Genomic DNA, 17,008 nt, shown 5'->3' with positions numbered 1-17,008 from the left:
CCTTCCACCTATGCATCCACTGTAAACATTTTGTTCCCCAAATCTTCCCATAGGAGGCAGAGTTTGTGACATGCAGAAGGGAATTAGGGACTATGCATTGGTGCTACCTTCCATAAATCCCACTCAAATGGTATTTCCTTATCCCACAGCTGGAATATTCCCCATCCTCTTCTCCTAATCTTTGATTCAGAGTCAAAGACTCCCTAGGTGAAAACTCCTTTCCCCTGTTACTACTCACGTTCCTCATCTCTATCCTTCCTGAGTCCCCATTCTGCTCTGTACTCCCCTTTCACTGTATCCTTTCACCTTGTCCTTTCCCCCATTCTCTCATGAATACATTTTGCTTCATTTTAGAGCTTTTCCTGGCATGCTTCTCCAACTTGTTGCACTCATGGAACTGGCTCCCCTTCCAGAAGACTTACATGTTTGGCCACCTTCTACAGTACTTGGATGTCTTTTCTCATATCCCTGGACAACTAGGCCAAGAAGAGGAGGATGCATACTCTTTTTTTCTTTACTGACACTTCCAGGCCCTCCCTCTGTCAACATCACTCAGCAACATTTCCTAACTTGAGGTTTGCTCCATCCATCTGTATCTCCTTCTGTTCACCCAGTTTGCAGTTATCTGCTGGCCCCCAGGCTATGCTGCCCCCTTTCTCATGGAGGTGAGCACCTGCTTCACTCTCTTCTTCTCCTCACCAGCTCCTGATCTCATACTTCGAACTTCAAGACACATGTTGATGTCCCCTGAACACTGGCCTCCCTGTTCTTCCAGCTCTGATGATTTGCACCTACACTCCAGCTCTGCTACATGCAGGTTTGGTCATACCTTGACCTCACCATTACTCATAACTGTTCTGCCTCCATAATCCAGAACAATGAAGTTCTCTCCTACCACAGTTTATCCGCCTTCCATCTCTCATTCCTAAACCTAGTTTGCAGTGACCTGACTAAATCATGCAGTGTTTGCCTTCCTGCCACTGCCATATGCTTAAAGTGGAGATTTCCTTCTTAGAAGAAAAAGGAAAGGGGCTTAAAGGACTCCTCTCCATTCTTCAGGTTATTAGAGGGAATGATATATTCCTGTAAAAGCTTCCATGTGAAGCAAAAAAGAAAAAGGATCTGAAGAGCAAAGGAGAATTATGACCTGTGTCAGGATGGTGTGTAGAAGAAGTATGTGGCACCAGAGTAAGGGAAGAAGGGTCACTGGACACACGGAGCTAAGTAAGAGAGATGAGGTTCTTTCAGAGGAGGAGGAGGAGGAGGAGGAGACAACTGCTTGTCCTTAGGCAGTGGGACTATGGATCCACACATGCCGTCAGGTGAGAGATTATCTCTTAAGGGTCGAGGGAAGAAGAGATCAGTTATCATGGTTCAATTCAGTTAAATATTTATGAAAAATGAGGCCATGTGTTATATTTAGTAGAGAGCTGACCTCAGAATCAGGAAGACCTGAATTCAAATCCTACCTCTGACATATACTGGCTGTGTGACTCTGGGCAAATCACTTAACATCTCAGGGCTTCAGGCAACCCTCTACAACTATAAGTTGGAGAAGATGGGCCAGTTTACATTGGTGGAGAAAGTTCTTCACTGGGAGCTCTTTCTACCAAAGAAATAAAAGGCTAATCAAAAAAAAAAGTACAAAGTATTTTCTAAGTTGGGGTACAGTGCTAAAAGTGAAAGAGTCCTTGTTTGCAAGGAACTCATAATCTATTAATTTATAGTAAATATAAAGTGGGAGCAAAGAAATAAGGGTGAAGAGCACTTAAAGGTGGGGAGATTGGAAAAGGCCTCATGCAGGAGGTGGCATCTGAGCTGGTCCTAAAGGGAGCTGGGGATTCCAAGAGGTAGAGTTGAGGTGAGAGCATTCCAGACATGGGGTAGGGAGGAGTAGCCTGGGATACTTTTTACCTATTAGTTCTAGGTTAATAAATATAAACTCCTCTGTTTAGCATCTTTGGCATAGGCTATTGCTATAGCTTCCTAATAGGTCTCTCTCCTCCCTAATCCATCCTCCACACAGCTGCAAAAGTGGCTTTCTTAAAAGCACAGGTCTGACCATTCCAGTATTTAACACAAGAACCTATTCCCAGGCTAGGTGTCTTGGGGCAACATAGGCACTCCAGGTGTGAAGAGAAATGAGAAGACATTCTGTCTTGGTCAAGGATGACAGGTACTAAAAATAGATTCGGAGTCCAAGGTTGTCCAGCCTGTGGATATCTCCTGGAAGTCCTGCAGTCAAGATACCTCAGGCACTGGCAGTGGAGGAATTTAATATACCACCCATTGTTCCTCTACAAAAGCTGGCATTTTTCACAGAACAAGTATATAGGAAGACAGTACTTTTTCCAGCTTCTTGAATTTCTGGAATGACTGAATATATGCCATGAAGTATCCTTTCTTTTAATTACTGAAGGCCAAAGATCTGCCTAAAAATGCCCATCTGCTAAGTATTGCTGAGCCTATTATGTGCACAGAATGTGCTAGAGGCTTTAAGGGCCAGGAGAAAACAGGACAGATTGTCTTTTCTTTCCAGGTTCTCACAAGCTAGTTGGGGAGACAGGACATAGACACACAAGGCATCTAGAAAACTAGGTACACCATAATGTTGTCCCAGAAACGCTGAAGGAAGGATCACAAAATGGAGATGAGTAGCTTCCTGTCTCCATGGAGTCATCACAACAGGATACATTCTCCTTGCTTCATAGGCAAAGCCTTGGGCCAAAGCAGATTTGTTTATTTTGCTCTAGTGTGATAGGCTGTTCCCAGGATGATGTGACTCTTTATATAAAAGGGGTCCAGGCCTCTCCATACATGCTGTCTCTTCTAGGGTTTTCAAACTTCCCCTGTGGACCTCAGCTCTTCCCCCAAGAAGAGACTGTAGAGCTGTGATTCTTTGTGATTGTGTATGATTCTCTGTAATCAGAGGGAGTGTCTCTGGGAAAGGCTACACAAGGACTTGAGCAGCTTTTGCTAGGGATCTGAAAATGTCCTGGCTCTCTCTGGGCCTTCCTTCAGAGGCCACAGAGACTGGTTTGACCTGGGGAGGGTCTGCTGGGGTCAGAGAGGGGAAGAGATGAGGGATACAGTTGAGCAGGTGGGGTTCAGGCACTGGTGGCTTGCATAATCAACAGTAGATTGCATGATTGTTGGGGGAAAACTGGAGAGACTAGAGTAAGGGAGGTGAAGCTTGTTGATTAAGACTCCCTGGGGGTGATTTTTGAGAACAGAAGGAATAGAGTGGACATGATGAGACAAAGGCCAAGTGTTTTCAGTCATCCCATTTAGCATAAACTTTTCTCAAAGACCTTGACTTCTGGTGTCTTCCTGGTATCACACAGCCTTTTTGTATTCACTGTTGCAAGGGCTTACAGTTTGATATAAACTATCATGCATCATGGAGTGACAGCATTTTTTAGGTCATAGAATTTCTCTGACCCTTTATAGAGTAGCTGGGGAATTGGAAGGTCAAATAGTAGGAGAGCCATAAGAAAGGCTGGAATCTTCCCATCTTTCTTCTTTCATGATCCCTTTTCTTCTCCCAGATCCACTTGATCTTCCTGTTCCTGCCCATCTTCCTGAGTGGAGTCTAGGAGACCAAGCAATAGTAGCTGAATCCTTGCCAGCCAGGCTCCAGGTGAGCTACACTTCCTGAAATTCCCTTGCTGCCTTGGTACCACTATAGCCTTAGCACCTTCTTTGTGCTGGAAGGAAGCTTATATACACAGTCCATCATCCCCCCTCCTACATATGTGCTTACAAAACATTGATTGACATCGATGACACAGTGTACAGGGTTCAATAAGTTCTCTTTCCCAGGAGGTTGTGGAATGAGGACCTCCATATAGACTGCTCCCTGATAGTCTGGTTTCTTCTCTCTGTGTGTGAACAGATTTACCTGTTTCTTTGTGGAATATCACATGCCAGCCTGCTCCTTTCCCCCAGTAAATGGTTTGTAGACACTGGCTTCCCCCTTTATCAAAGGGCCAAGCATTGACAGTCTTCTCGAAGCTACAATAGGACTCTGTTGTTTCAGACATCCCTGATGTTCAAGGATGTGGCTGTGTACCTTACCCGGGAGGAATGGGGCTGTCTCGGCCCTGCCCAGAGGGGCCTCTATAGGGATGTGATGCTGGAGAATTACGGGAACCTGGTCTCATTGGGTAAGGCCTCTCCCTGAGATGCAAATCTAAATTTCTTAGATTCTTCCTTTGTAAACAGCCTAGGACTGGAAAGGCTTGGTTGAATTTGGGCCCAGGGTTCAGCAATCAGAGATTCCTAGTTCTTTCTGGGTTTAAACACAGGGTACTTCTTTTTCCTAATACCAAGCCACAGGTCTATCTGTTCAGAAAAGGAAATGGACAGTTTTTTTGACTTCTCCCTGAGTCTATATTTTCCTCATCATCCAGGTTTTCTGTCCTAGGGCCAGAATTCTTTCCCAAAGTCCAGTATGGACATCCTTAGAGATGGAAGTTTCCCACCCTCCTAATCAAGAAGGCCATAGAGGTCATGGTTCTTTGTTCTCAGATTACCAACTCCCTGGCCCACCTCACCCAAGGCAACACAGTCCTGAGGCTTCTTTAGAGCACACATAGATAGGTCTTACTATCATGGCCTTGTGGGACATTACCTTAATATAATAATTTTAAATTATCTTATGAAAAATCTTATTTGCCCCATGCAGACCCCAGGGGTTGAGACTGAGATTAGGACAGTTATAGGTTATCTGTGAAATATTACCTGGAGTCATTTTCTTCCTCCCAAACAGGATTCTCAGTATCCAAACCTGATGTAATTTCCCAGCTGGAGAAAGGGGAAGAGCCATGGGTCCTGGACACACAGGGAGCTGGAGGGAGAGAGATCATGAAAAGTGACTATTCAGGTGAGTGAATGAGCACCATCTCCTTCCTTCTATTACTAAAAATTTCCTGTGTACTCATCAGGCTACTAAATGTGGTTGTTTGGGCTAACATCTTTCCAAGGCTAAGCCTTCCTCTCGTGCTCCAAATCCCATCCCTTCTTTTCCAGAATTCTCCATCAGTTATTCTCCTTAAAAAGAAAAAAGTCCTTAACCATGCTACTTGCTTAAGTTACTCTCAGTTTCCAATTACTGTAAACATCTTCAGAGGAACTAACTTCTGCTTCCATATCTTTACTTCCCATCCATTTGATAAAAACCCTGTCATCTGGCTTCTCGTACAACTCTGCTAATGTTTTTCTTTCAAAAACTTTTTTCTTTTTAAAAAATCCTGTCTCATTTTTGTTGATACCTTTTGTTTTTGTCCCACAGCTATCATGTTCCCCCTGAGTCTATTTTCTTGACTAAATATCCTATATTCCTCCAGTCATTTCTCATAAGGCTTTCACTTGCTGGTTGCCCTCCTCGGGATACTCTTCAGTTTATCAATGTCTTTCTTAAATTATGGTTTCTCAAATTGAATACAATACCCTGGATGAAGTCTGACAAGGCAGAGTACAGTGAGACTATCACCTTCCTCTTCCTGTAAACTGTACCCCTCTTAATGCAGCCCCCAAGATTACATTAGATTTTTTGGCTGCCACATCACACTGATAACTCATGTTGAGCTTGAAATCCATTAAGACCACTCGGATCTTTTTCAGAACAACTACAATTTAATTATGTCTCCCATCTTTACAGGTGAAGTTGATTTTTCTTTTTTACCCAAATGTAAGACAGGTTTATCTCTTGAATTTCATCTTATAGATTCAGCCCAATGCTCCTAACCTGTCAAGACCTTTTTGGATTCTGACTCTGTCATATAGCATACTAGCTATCTAGAATAAAGTTTCTCCTTGTCGATTTCTCCACCTGTTGAAGAATGAACTTATTATTAAATCGTGTAAAAAAATTATTAGCTGCCTCTCTTTTGAAAGAGCTCTAGCAGGTATCTGGATTACTGAAGTCCCTTATCACTACTATATCATGCTTCTGGGCCAGTCTTGTGATCTGTTTCCCAAAGTCATCATCATCTATTTCCTCTTCCTGTCCTGGTAGTTTGTAATATATTCCAATGACAAGATCATTTTCATTTCTCCTTACATTGACCTTCACCCAAATACTCTTTTCCTTTGGTTCCTTTATTTCTTCACATAAGTATATCTTCTTAATATACAATGCCTTCTGAATCCTAATTCCCCTTGTACCTATCCTGTTTCTCCTGAATAAAGTATACTCATCCCCAGAACCAGACTTGGGTTTCAATAATACCTACAGTGTTAAATTTTCCCTCCTTGCATTAGCACCCTTAGTTCCTTTTGCTTATTACCTAAACTTATATGTATAGATATTTGAGGCCTGGGGTTTTGTTACTAGTTCCTTTATTGTATTTTGTATCTGGTGAACTTAAGGGTGTCTCAGCTTTTATTCTTACTTCATGTAGCTACTTTCTTTGTTATCTAGATCAGTGGCATCAAACACAGATAGAAACAGGGGCCAGTATTCATACATAAGTATACCTGTGAACTGCATATCGCCTTAGAAAATCACATTTTTTAACATCTGTGTTCTATTGTATTTTTATTTATTTTGTTAAATGTTTCCCAATTACATTTTAATCTGGTTCCAGCATTGGGAATGTTGGGAGTTTTTGTGGGCTGTGTCTGTGACACTTCTGACACTAGTCTTTTTCCTTCCCCATCCTTTTTGATTAAAAGCCCCTTTTATTTAATTTGCAAAACTGCAGAGAAACACATTCTTATCAGTCTTTGAAAAGTGTATTCTATCTTTGGGCAAGATTTCCTCATCCTTATATTTTAAACTATAGTCCAGAAATCCAAACTCCATTCTCAGATACCCCCCTCTTAGCTACCTGCTCACTTTCAAGATCATTTTTTTCTCTTCTGCATCCCTTGCCTTCAATGGACAACAGTGAGGAAATGTTGACTATGTCCTAATAGTCTTTAATTTCTTGACTTAAATTTGGTAATCTTTCATGATACTTTATAAGTTCCTTTTGGCAGTATTAGTCTTGCCACATTAATGATGATAATAATAGCATTTATATAGCACTTTAAAATTTACAAAGCACTTTACAAATATTACCTCATTTGATCCTGAGAAAAACCCTGTGATGTAGGTGCATTATTATTCCCATTTTTAGATAAGAAAACTGAGGCAGACAGAAGTTAAGTGACTTGCCCAGGGCTACATAGCTAATAAGTGTCCAGAGTCATATTTGAACTCAGGTTTTCCTGACTCCAGGTCCAGCCCTCTATCCCCTGCACCACCTAGGTAGTTAATCAATTTTGATGGGTCCTGGGAGTTTTTCTCTTGTGTCTTGGATACATGAGCCAGGAAGATAACAGAGCTCTCTGATATGAATTGGTAAATAGCTACCTAAATATTCCTAAATGGAAAATCACCTATAATTGCTATTAGCTTTCTTTTTCTGACCCCTACTGATGATCTCTCAGGAAATAACCTCTGTCGTCTTACCATATCATTCTTTGGATAACAAGCAGCTTTCTTTTCCTCAGACCGCTCGGTTCCTTCCTTTTGGTGAAGAACCTCAAATTAGTTTGAGTACTAACCATATAGCCATCTTCTTCCTTCTCTTTCTTTAGTACTCTTCCACACTCCAACTTTCTGAAAAGGTCCAGTTTCCCCACATATCTCATTCCTTTTTCCCTTATTGACACTTTACTTCCATTTCTCAAACATTCTAGAACATTGAGAGGTGTTCCCTGAATGCCTTCTCTAAGGAGAGAAATCGGCCTGCATTTAGAATACAATTTCTTGGCTTTGGCAGAAATACAAACATCACAGTCAATATATATTACTGCATAATTTCCCTTAATCCCTGTATTGGTTGAAATACTATGCTTTTGCTTCCTTTCAGTACCCTATAGTTTGTCTGGACCTAGTTATGAAATCATCAAGGGCAGTTGAATGTTCTCTTACTATCTTCATCCTTGTTCATTTTTGTTCTGACTTTTGCATTTCAAATATTATTCTTCTTAGCAGAGAAAATAGGAAAAAAATAAGAGTTAAATAATCCTGTCTTCTTCCCCCCCATTAATGTTGTCTTATCCTTGTCAAAAAGTAGTCCTATTCCTTCTTTGATTTTTCCTCTTTTCCCCAATATCAATAAAGAATAACCTTCTTGGGGGTGGCCAGGTAGCACAGCGAGTAAGAGCACCAGCCTCAGAGTCGGGATGACCTGGGATCAAATCCGGGCTCAGATACTTAGCACCACTCCCAGAAATAACTGGCTGTGTAACCTTGAGCAAGTTACTTAATACCAATTGCTTTTAAAACAAAAGAATAACCTTCTTTTTTATTGTCCTTAACGTTCCTTGGTCACTTTCAGTTCATTTGGAGCTTTAATGCTACTAGTACTATCCTTAGAGACCACTTTTTTTCATTCTACTTTACTTTTCTTCTGTTTTCTATACATGTCTTTTTAAAATCTAAGTTGATCTGTGAGTTTCTTTGTGTCTTCAGAATTTTATTATTGAGAATCAGAATCAAGAAACATTTATGAAGCACCTACAGTATGCTAGGCATAGTGCTAAGTGCAACAGATACCAAAAAGGCCTAAGATAGTCCCGACCCCAAAGAAACTCATAATCTAATGGAGAAATTACTTAAGTAAAAATTATATGAACCTTGAGGAAAGGTTCACATAATTTTTACTTAAGTAGAAAGTTCTTAGGGACAGCTAAGTGGCACAGTGAATAGAGCACAGACCCTGGAGTCAGGAGGACCTGAGTTCAAATGCGGTCTCACACACTTGACACATTACTAGCTGTGTGACTGTAGCAGCAAGCACCCCAAGCTCGTCCTCAGGGTTTGCTGCCCATACAGGTTCTTGGATCTGCTTTGTTAAAGGAAAGCAACTCAAAATGGGTTAACAAGCTTACTTTAATCAGTCAGACATATATCATTTACCTTGTTCAGGAGAAAAGGTCAGCACCCTGAACCTCAAAGTATACAGGCATAATTATCAAGACAGAAACATCAAGTAGACAGATTTCCAAACTGTCCAACCATTACATCCATACCCAGTCAACATCTGGGTTTCCACATTCTGGGTTTTTCAAAGCCGGGGGACTCTCAACAACGGCTTCCCAGAATTCAGATCAAATCACAGAACACTTCTCAAAGTGAGTCCCAAAACAAAGCTACACATCAGGGCTTATATAGCCTTCTCCTGGCTCAGAGAATGTAACAACCTTATTGACCCACTGGCCAATCAAAAAGTATCTTGAAAAACAAGCCTCCCTCCCCAGGCTTCTGGTGCACTTTAGCCTAGGGGCAGGGAAGATCTTCAAAATTTACATTCTTATTACAGTGACCTTGGGCAAATCACTTAATCCCAGTTGCCTTACAAAAAAAAAAAATAGAAAGTTCCTTCTGGTTACTGGGAATCAGGTTCAGAATAGCAGTTCCCCACTCCTTTTCTTTTTTTTTTTTTTTTTTTGCCTTTTAGGGATGAAAAGATTATCAAGGAAAGCTAGGAAATATTTAGTTGCGCTTCTTTTGCTAGAAAGAACTTAAATAGCTAAAGTTGCCCATCACCACTATATCATCCCTCTGTGCTGCTAGACTTGTGATCTGTTTCTTGAAATCTTCATCTCTTCTTCTAGGAGTTTTGCAATATAATCTCTTAGCAAAAGGCATTATGGTATAGTGGAAAGAATGCTAGATATGGAGTTAGAAAACCTGCGGTCTGAATAACAGTTCTGCTCCATACAACCTATGTGACCTTAGGTAGAAACCCCTCTAGACCTGGCTCCCCATCACTAAAATGTGGTTGGGACTAGGTGGTTTAGTGTTTTCTGGTTCTAAATCCTATGATAATATTGATTCTGTTTCTATCTTTTGATATTCAGCTTTTCTTCATGCTTTCTTCAAATATTTTCCTTTATGCTTCCTTCCCCAGTTCCTGGATTTATAAGGAATTTGTGCCAATCTTACTAGGGTAAATTTGAAATATTGACCTTTTTCCTCTACTTTAAAAAAATTAGGAAATTTTTGTCCTTTTCTACTCCTGCAGCACTTCTCCTGTTTTCCAGGATTCATCAGAGATCACTAACAAGAACTCAGTAATCACTTCCATAAGTTCTTTCAGCACCTTAGTATATAATTTGTCCAGGTTTCCTTGTTCCTGGATTCCTCCTGCCCCATTAGACAATGGTTTCCCTCTCCTTTGGTCCTTTGTTCCCCTAGAAAGCTACCGTTTCTTATTCTTTCTGAAGGCTTTGAGACTAGTATTGAAATCTGTCAGAACCATGCTAGGATATGTTTGTTTTATTAAGATTTTCATTTTCTTGCCCCAATAATGTCTCTTAAGCAAAAAAAACCAAAAAGATGACATTTACATTTTGTTTTGTGTTCAATGTTTCAGATTGTGAGACCAAAACTAAAAAGGAGTTGTCTCCAAGACAGAAAATATCTGAAAAAATGGAGTTACAGGGGATGATACTGGGAAGACTCAAGGGACCTGAATTTGGAGAGTCCTGTAAAATTGAGAATCAATTAGAAAAACATTGGGAAAAACCTGTGGTGGGGACCCTGAGAAAATCCCTCTCTCTGGAAAGAAATTGCAAGCCAGTGACAGTGATCCCCATGAAAACTTCTACCAGAATGAGAGTTCAGGAATGTAATGAATTTGGAAGGCACTTAAATCTGACTTCAAAATATGTTAGACACCAGAGAGTTCCCAGAGGTAAGAAGACCCATCAATGTGCAACTTGTGGCCAAACTTTCAAAAAGAATTCAGACTTTATTAATCATCAGAGTGTCCATACAAGAGAGAAGGCTTGTAAACTTAATATATATGGAAAGAAGCCCAGACAGAATTCAATTAGTATTGAACATCAGCAACTTCATAACACAGAGAAACCTTATGAGTGTAATGAATGTGGAAAAGCTTTCAGCCAGAACAGAACACTGATCCAGCATGAGAGAATTCATACTGGAGAGAAACCCTATGAGTGTGGTGAATGTGGAAAAACTTTTAGTCGCAGTTCTGTTCTTAGTAAACATCAGAGGATTCACACTGGTGAGAAACCCTACAAATGTAATGAATGTGGAAAAGCCTTTGGTGCTCGTTCATACTTTTTTCAACATCGTAAAATTCATACTGGAGAGAAGCCCTATGAGTGCAATGACTGTGGGAAGGCCTTTAGTACTAGATCATCATTTATTCAGCATGGTAAAATTCATACTGGAGAGAAACCTCATGAATGCCATCAGTGTGGGAAAGCCTTTAGTCATAGTTCTAACCTTATTCATCATCAGAGGATACATACTGGAGAAAAACCCTATCAGTGTAAAGAATGTGAGAAAGCCTTCAGTAGACACTCGCATCTTATTCAACATCAGAGAATTCATACTGGAGAAAAACCATATGAATGTAATGACTGTGGGAAAGCCTTCAGTGCACGTTTATCCCTTATTCAGCATCAAAGAATTCATACTGGAGAGAAACCATATGAGTGTAATGAATGTGGCAAAACATTCAGCTTAAATAGAACTCTTATTGTGCACCAAAGAATTCACACGGGAGAGAAACCCTATGAGTGTAGTGAATGTGGGAAATCCTTCAGCCAACGCTCACAAGTTATCCAGCACAAAAGAATTCACACTGGAGAGAAACCATACGTATGTAATGAATGTGGAAAATCCTTTAGTGCACGTCTATCTCTTATTCAACATCAAAGAATTCATACTGGAGAGAAACCATATGAGTGTAACGAATGTGGCAAAACCTTTAGCCAGAAGGGTCACCTTATTCAGCATCAAAGAATTCACACAGGAGAGAAACCCTATGAATGTAATGAATGTGGAAAAGCCTTTAGTCAGAGCTTTAATCTTATTCATCATCAGAGAACACATAATGGAGAGAAACCCTATGAATGTAATGAATGTGATAAAGCATTCAGTGTACTTTCTTCCCTTGTTCAACATCAGAGAGTACATAATGGAGAGAAACCCTATGAATGTAATAAATGTGGGAAAGCCTTTAGCCAGGGTTCACACCTTATTCAACATCAGAGAAGTCACACTGGAGAGAAACCCTATGAGTGCAATGAATGTGGGAAAACTTTTGGTCAGATTTCAACCCTTATTAAACATGAGAGAACCCATAATGGTGAGAAGCCTTATGCATGTAATGAATGTGGAAAAGCCTTCAGCCAAAGTGCACACCTTATTCGGCATAAGAGAATTCACACTGGAGAAAATCCCTATGAGTGTAATGACTGTGGGAAAGCCTTTAATGTACGCTCATCACTTATTCAGCACCAGAGAATACACACTGGAGAGAAACCTTATGAGTGTAATGAATGTGGAAAAGCCTTCAGTCAGCACTCACAGTTTATTCAGCACCAGAGAATTCACACTGGGGAGAAACCTTATGTTTGTAATGAATGTGATAAATCCTTCAGTGCACGCTTATCACTTATCCAACATAAGAGAATTCACACTGGAGAAAAACCCTATGAATGCAGTGAATGTGGCAAATCATTCCGGCAAAGCTCTCATCTTATTCGACATCAGAGAATTCACAGTGGAGAGCGACCCTTTACATGTGATGAATGTGGAAAAACCTTCAGCCAGAGAATAACTCTAATTAGTCATGAAAAGATTCACACCAGAGAGTAATCTTGTGAATGTAGTACACATGAAGAAATATTTAGTATATACTCATTTTAAATTCAGCATCACAAAATTCACACTAAAGATAAAGTTACATTGTTAATGTAATTTGAGAAAGTTCTCTTTGCACTCACAAAATTTACATTATAAAGTTTACAGTGAAGAGAAATACTGTGAGAAAACTGTCACTTCATGACTTTTCTACAAATTTAGCACTCAGATTTTTTTCTTACCCTTCAAAAAGTTAATCATAGAACTTTTATACACTGCCACCTGGTGGCAGTGGAGTATCTAAATTATATGTTCTAAACTCCAAGGTATGTGCCTTCCTGAAATTCAAAAAGTGGCTTTCTATTCAAGGCCTCACAAATTTAACTATAAATTAATGCATCACTTAGAAGAAATAAAATTTCATTATTGAAACTTAAAATTAAGCAACTTTAAACATAGTATTTAAAGATAACACTTTACAGCAATTTTTAGAACATTCTTTAATACAAATATCTACATTCCATTATTTGTTATTCCTAGTTTCCCCTTCTTTTTCCACTGAACCTACCTTTAAAGAAAAAATACTGGACTCCTTTCACTGAAATGTATGCTGAAATCAACTTTTTTTTGTTTAGTTCGCTTTGCTTAAATAATTCTATAGAATCTGAGAATGTTTTATGTAGAAGCTAGCTCCACCAGAAATCATAGTTGGTATGCTTGTGAAAGCTGCAGGTAACATTGAGTGAAAGAATCAGGATCTAGAAATATCTCAATAGGCCAAAAGTATGGACTAACTCTAAAGATGAAATTAATAGAGATTAATAGAAAATTCTGCACATAGGTTCAAAAAAATCAACTGTACAATCACAGAGTGGACGAGACCTGACTTAACAGCAGTTTATATAAAAATACCTGAGTCTCTTATTGTACTGCAAACTGAATATGAATCAGTATTGTGTTTCAGTAGCCAGAAAAACAAATATGATCTCAGACTGTATTTGTGGTGGAATAATGTTCAGGAAAAAAAGGGAATGGTTGGGCTTCTTTATTCTGCTCATCATCAGACAACAGGTAGAATATTGTTTTCTTAGACTATTTCAGAGGAGATGTTAACAAACTATTAAGAAGAGGGTAACCAGAGGGACTTGAAATCGTGTTATTTGAGGAATAAGGAATTTCAGATTTAGAGCTGAAAGGTACTTCAGAGGTCACATATTTCAGCCCACTTTATGTCTGAAGAAACAGGCCTAAAGATGGGCAGTGGCTTGTCCTGGGACATACAGGACAAGGCTAGTGTTTGAACCCATGTCCTCCAAATCCAGATTCAGTGTTCTTTCCTCTATACAATTTCCACCTATGAGTAGAGAATGTTTAGCCTTGGGAAAAGACTTAAGGATATGAGAAGACATTATTACTGTCTCAAAATATTTAAAGGGCTGTCATTAGAGGAAATTAAATTTATTCTTCTTGGCCCCAGAAAGCAGAACTAATATCAGTAGTTGAATGCATAGAACAGATATCAGCACAAGGAGTAATTTCCTTCCAATTAGAGCTGCCTCAAAGTGGAATATTCTGTCCCAGAAAGAATTCTCCACATGAAAGCTGGATGGCCACTTGGCAGGGATGTTATAGAGCGAATTTCTTTTTGAATATTGATTGATAACCTCAGAGGTCTTTTCCAGCTGATTCTGTGAGTAATCTAAAAAGTTAGGAGAGAAAATAATCTATTTCATATGTGGGAGTGGGGAGAGACATAGGAACTTTGATAAACCTGACACGAGAGCATGTTGTACAAACTAGCATTTGATACATAATTTTGGTATTGGATATTGGACCAGCATGTGTTGAGTAGCAAGCGGAAAGCAGAAGTAATTGTAACAACTGTCTGTGTGTCCATGCAGTGGCATGGCATGGTGGAAAGAGCACTGGACTTAGAATTGGCAGATCTGAATTCAAGGCTTGACTAACCCTTCTTACCTCTGTGACCAAGGGAAAGTCTCTTTACCCTCTCAATTTACTGATATGTAATACATAGCTGATAACGTGCCATTTATATTGCAGGGTTGTAAGCAACGTGCTTCATGAACCCAAAGGACTGTAAGAATTATGAATTACAGGGGCGGCCAGGTGGCTCAGCGAGTAAGAGCACCGGCTCCAGGGTCGGGATGACCTGGATCAAATCCGGGCTCAGATACTCAGCACCACACCCAGAAATCACTGGCCGTGTAACCTTGAGCAAGTTACTTAACCCCTATTGCTTAAAAATTAAAAAAAAAAAAGAATTATGAATTACACACACACACAGACACATTCATAGAACAAAAAAGTCCAATTTCTCCCATTGAACAGAGTGCAAGTTCTTGTTGAGGCTCCCACCAAGAGGGTAGAGTTCTGGTGATTTAGCATGATATTCCTGAAATTGATGGTGGATGCATAGTCCTCTCCCTTAGGTTCCTCCACTCTGCTATCTCTCCAAGTATATGTGGTCTTAAACCCTGTATGGTGCTGCAGTTTTGTGGGTGAGCATCCAATAAGATGATGCATGTATTATGTTTTGCAAATCTTAAAGGGCTACATAAATGTAAGCCATTATTTTGTTGAAAATGGTTTGCTCAACAGGTTTTCATCTGTTCTTAATTTTCTGTTTTCTTTTCTGAAGCTATAGGTTTTACTATTCTGAGGGTCTTAACTAGTGGGGAACCTGCAACCTTAAGGCCACATGTGTCCCCCATGTCCTCAAGTGTAGCCCTTTGACTGAATCCAAAATTAGGTTTCAAAGGGCTGCACTTGAGGGCCACATGTGGCCTCGAGGCCACAGGTTCCCTACCCCTGGTTAAGGCTCATAATGACCTTATACAGCTGCCTTTTAGCTCATTCTTTCTAGGTGCAGTAACTTACACAAACTTATATAGGTCATAACCTCTAACAACTACTACATAACTCACATGCTTTTGGAAAGAAAAAAGGCTTACAGCCCAAGGTGGATGAAAGGAGGTAGAATCTGAAAGTAGTATTTAGGAGGCAAGTTGTACAATAAGGAAGTCATATGTCATTCCCTAATCCCAAGGTCATTACCTGCATTTGAAAATAACTCCAGGGGTTTTGATGCCAGAAATCTCAGAAGCCCTAGAACCCTGGACAAATCCCAGGAGGCAGATAATACTATTGGGATTAAGGGGGAAGATAAAAGAACATTATGAGTTCTGTGTAAAATTCAGGTTAGATTAAGTTGAAGCAAGAAGCTAAAAGATTAGTGAAGGAAGTATGGTCAAAAGGGCACTGGAGTTGGAGTCAGAATATCCGGGTTCAGATTCCATTTCTGCTATCTAGTATAATAATTGGCTTATAGCACTTTTAGGCTTGTAAAGTGTTTAGCATACATTAGTTCTCATTTAAGCCTCAAAACAACCATGAAAGCCAAGTATCATGGGCATTAATAATAATAATAGGGGCGGCTAGGTGGCGCCAGCCCTGGAGTCAGGAGGACCTGAGTTCAAATCCAGCCTCAGACACTTGACACACTAGCTGTGTGACTTTGGGCAAGTCACTTAACCCCAATTGCCCTCCAAAAAGCAAATAATAATAATAAGATATCACTTTAAGGTTTGCAAAATATTTGCAAATATTTGATCTGCACAACAGCCCTGGGAGGTAGGTAGTTTTATTATCCCCACTTTACAGATGAAAAACCCAAGGCAGGCAGGTTAAGTGACTTGCCCAGGGTCACACAACTAGTAAATATATGAAGCTGGATTTTAATTCAGGTCTTCCTGACTTCAGGTCCAGCACTCCATTCACTATGGCTCCTCATTGCCTTTATAGATGAGATTGAGGTTTGTGGAGGTTAAGTGATTTGCTTCAGGACACCCATTTAGGCAGGATTTGAATCCAGGTCTTTCTGACTCTAAATCCTGAACACTTTTCACTATAGTATTGAGTCACCTTTTGACCTTGGGAAAATCACTTAACTCAGTCTTAGTTTTCTTATTTGCAAAAGGAGTGGGTTGGACTACATGATTTCTGAGGTTCATTCCACTTCTATATCCTGCCTATATATGCCTAAGATATATTTCAGTTAATCTCTTTCTTTAGAAAGTTACTCTAAAGCAAAGGTTCTTAACCAGAGTTTTGTGAATTTTTTTAGATAACAGTATAATTGGTTTCCCTTATTATCCCATACATTTTATTTTATGTATTTAAAAACATTATGAAAAGGGGTCCATATTCTTCACCAGGCTGAAAAAAATGCTGTTCTAAAGCATTTGCTTTACAAGTTAAACTTATAAAATCTCAGAGTTCAAAAGATTCACAAAGTGCTAAATTCAAGCACAAAAATTAAGGGCACTCACAACACTCAGTCCTTGAGCAATGCAGAAAAGACTGAGCTTA

The 17,008-nt window shown here is 39.7% G+C and overlaps 1 protein-coding gene across 2 annotated transcripts in view; it reads left to right on the top strand.

Moving 5' to 3' along the window:
* The window catches only part of LOC138167867 (zinc finger protein 252-like), an 82,961-nt gene extending 69,406 nt beyond the window's left edge, over positions 1-13,555 (top strand). The window contains exons 3-6 of one of the 2 annotated variants that reach the window (XM_069096829.1): positions 3,549-3,640; positions 4,040-4,166; positions 4,772-4,885; positions 10,374-13,555. In XM_069096829.1, coding sequence (XP_068952930.1) covers positions 3,549-3,640; positions 4,040-4,166; positions 4,772-4,885; positions 10,374-12,634 — 2,594 coding nt within the window. In that variant the 3' untranslated portion in view covers positions 12,635-13,555. The remainder of the gene's footprint in view (positions 1-3,548; positions 3,641-4,039; positions 4,167-4,771; positions 4,886-10,373) is intronic. The other variant, XM_069096830.1, reaches the window with a different exon arrangement.
* Positions 13,556-17,008: the final 3,453 nt, after the last annotated feature.

The sequence above is a fragment of the Petaurus breviceps genome, unplaced genomic scaffold, assembly GCF_028583685.1.
Source record: "Petaurus breviceps papuanus isolate PSGF00001 unplaced genomic scaffold, PetGlider_PUasm1.0 318, whole genome shotgun sequence".
Classification (NCBI taxonomy): domain Eukaryota; kingdom Metazoa; phylum Chordata; class Mammalia; order Diprotodontia; family Petauridae; genus Petaurus; species Petaurus breviceps.
The sequence above is the reverse complement of the archived record's forward strand: the minus strand, read 5'-3'. Positions and strand labels throughout refer to the sequence as shown.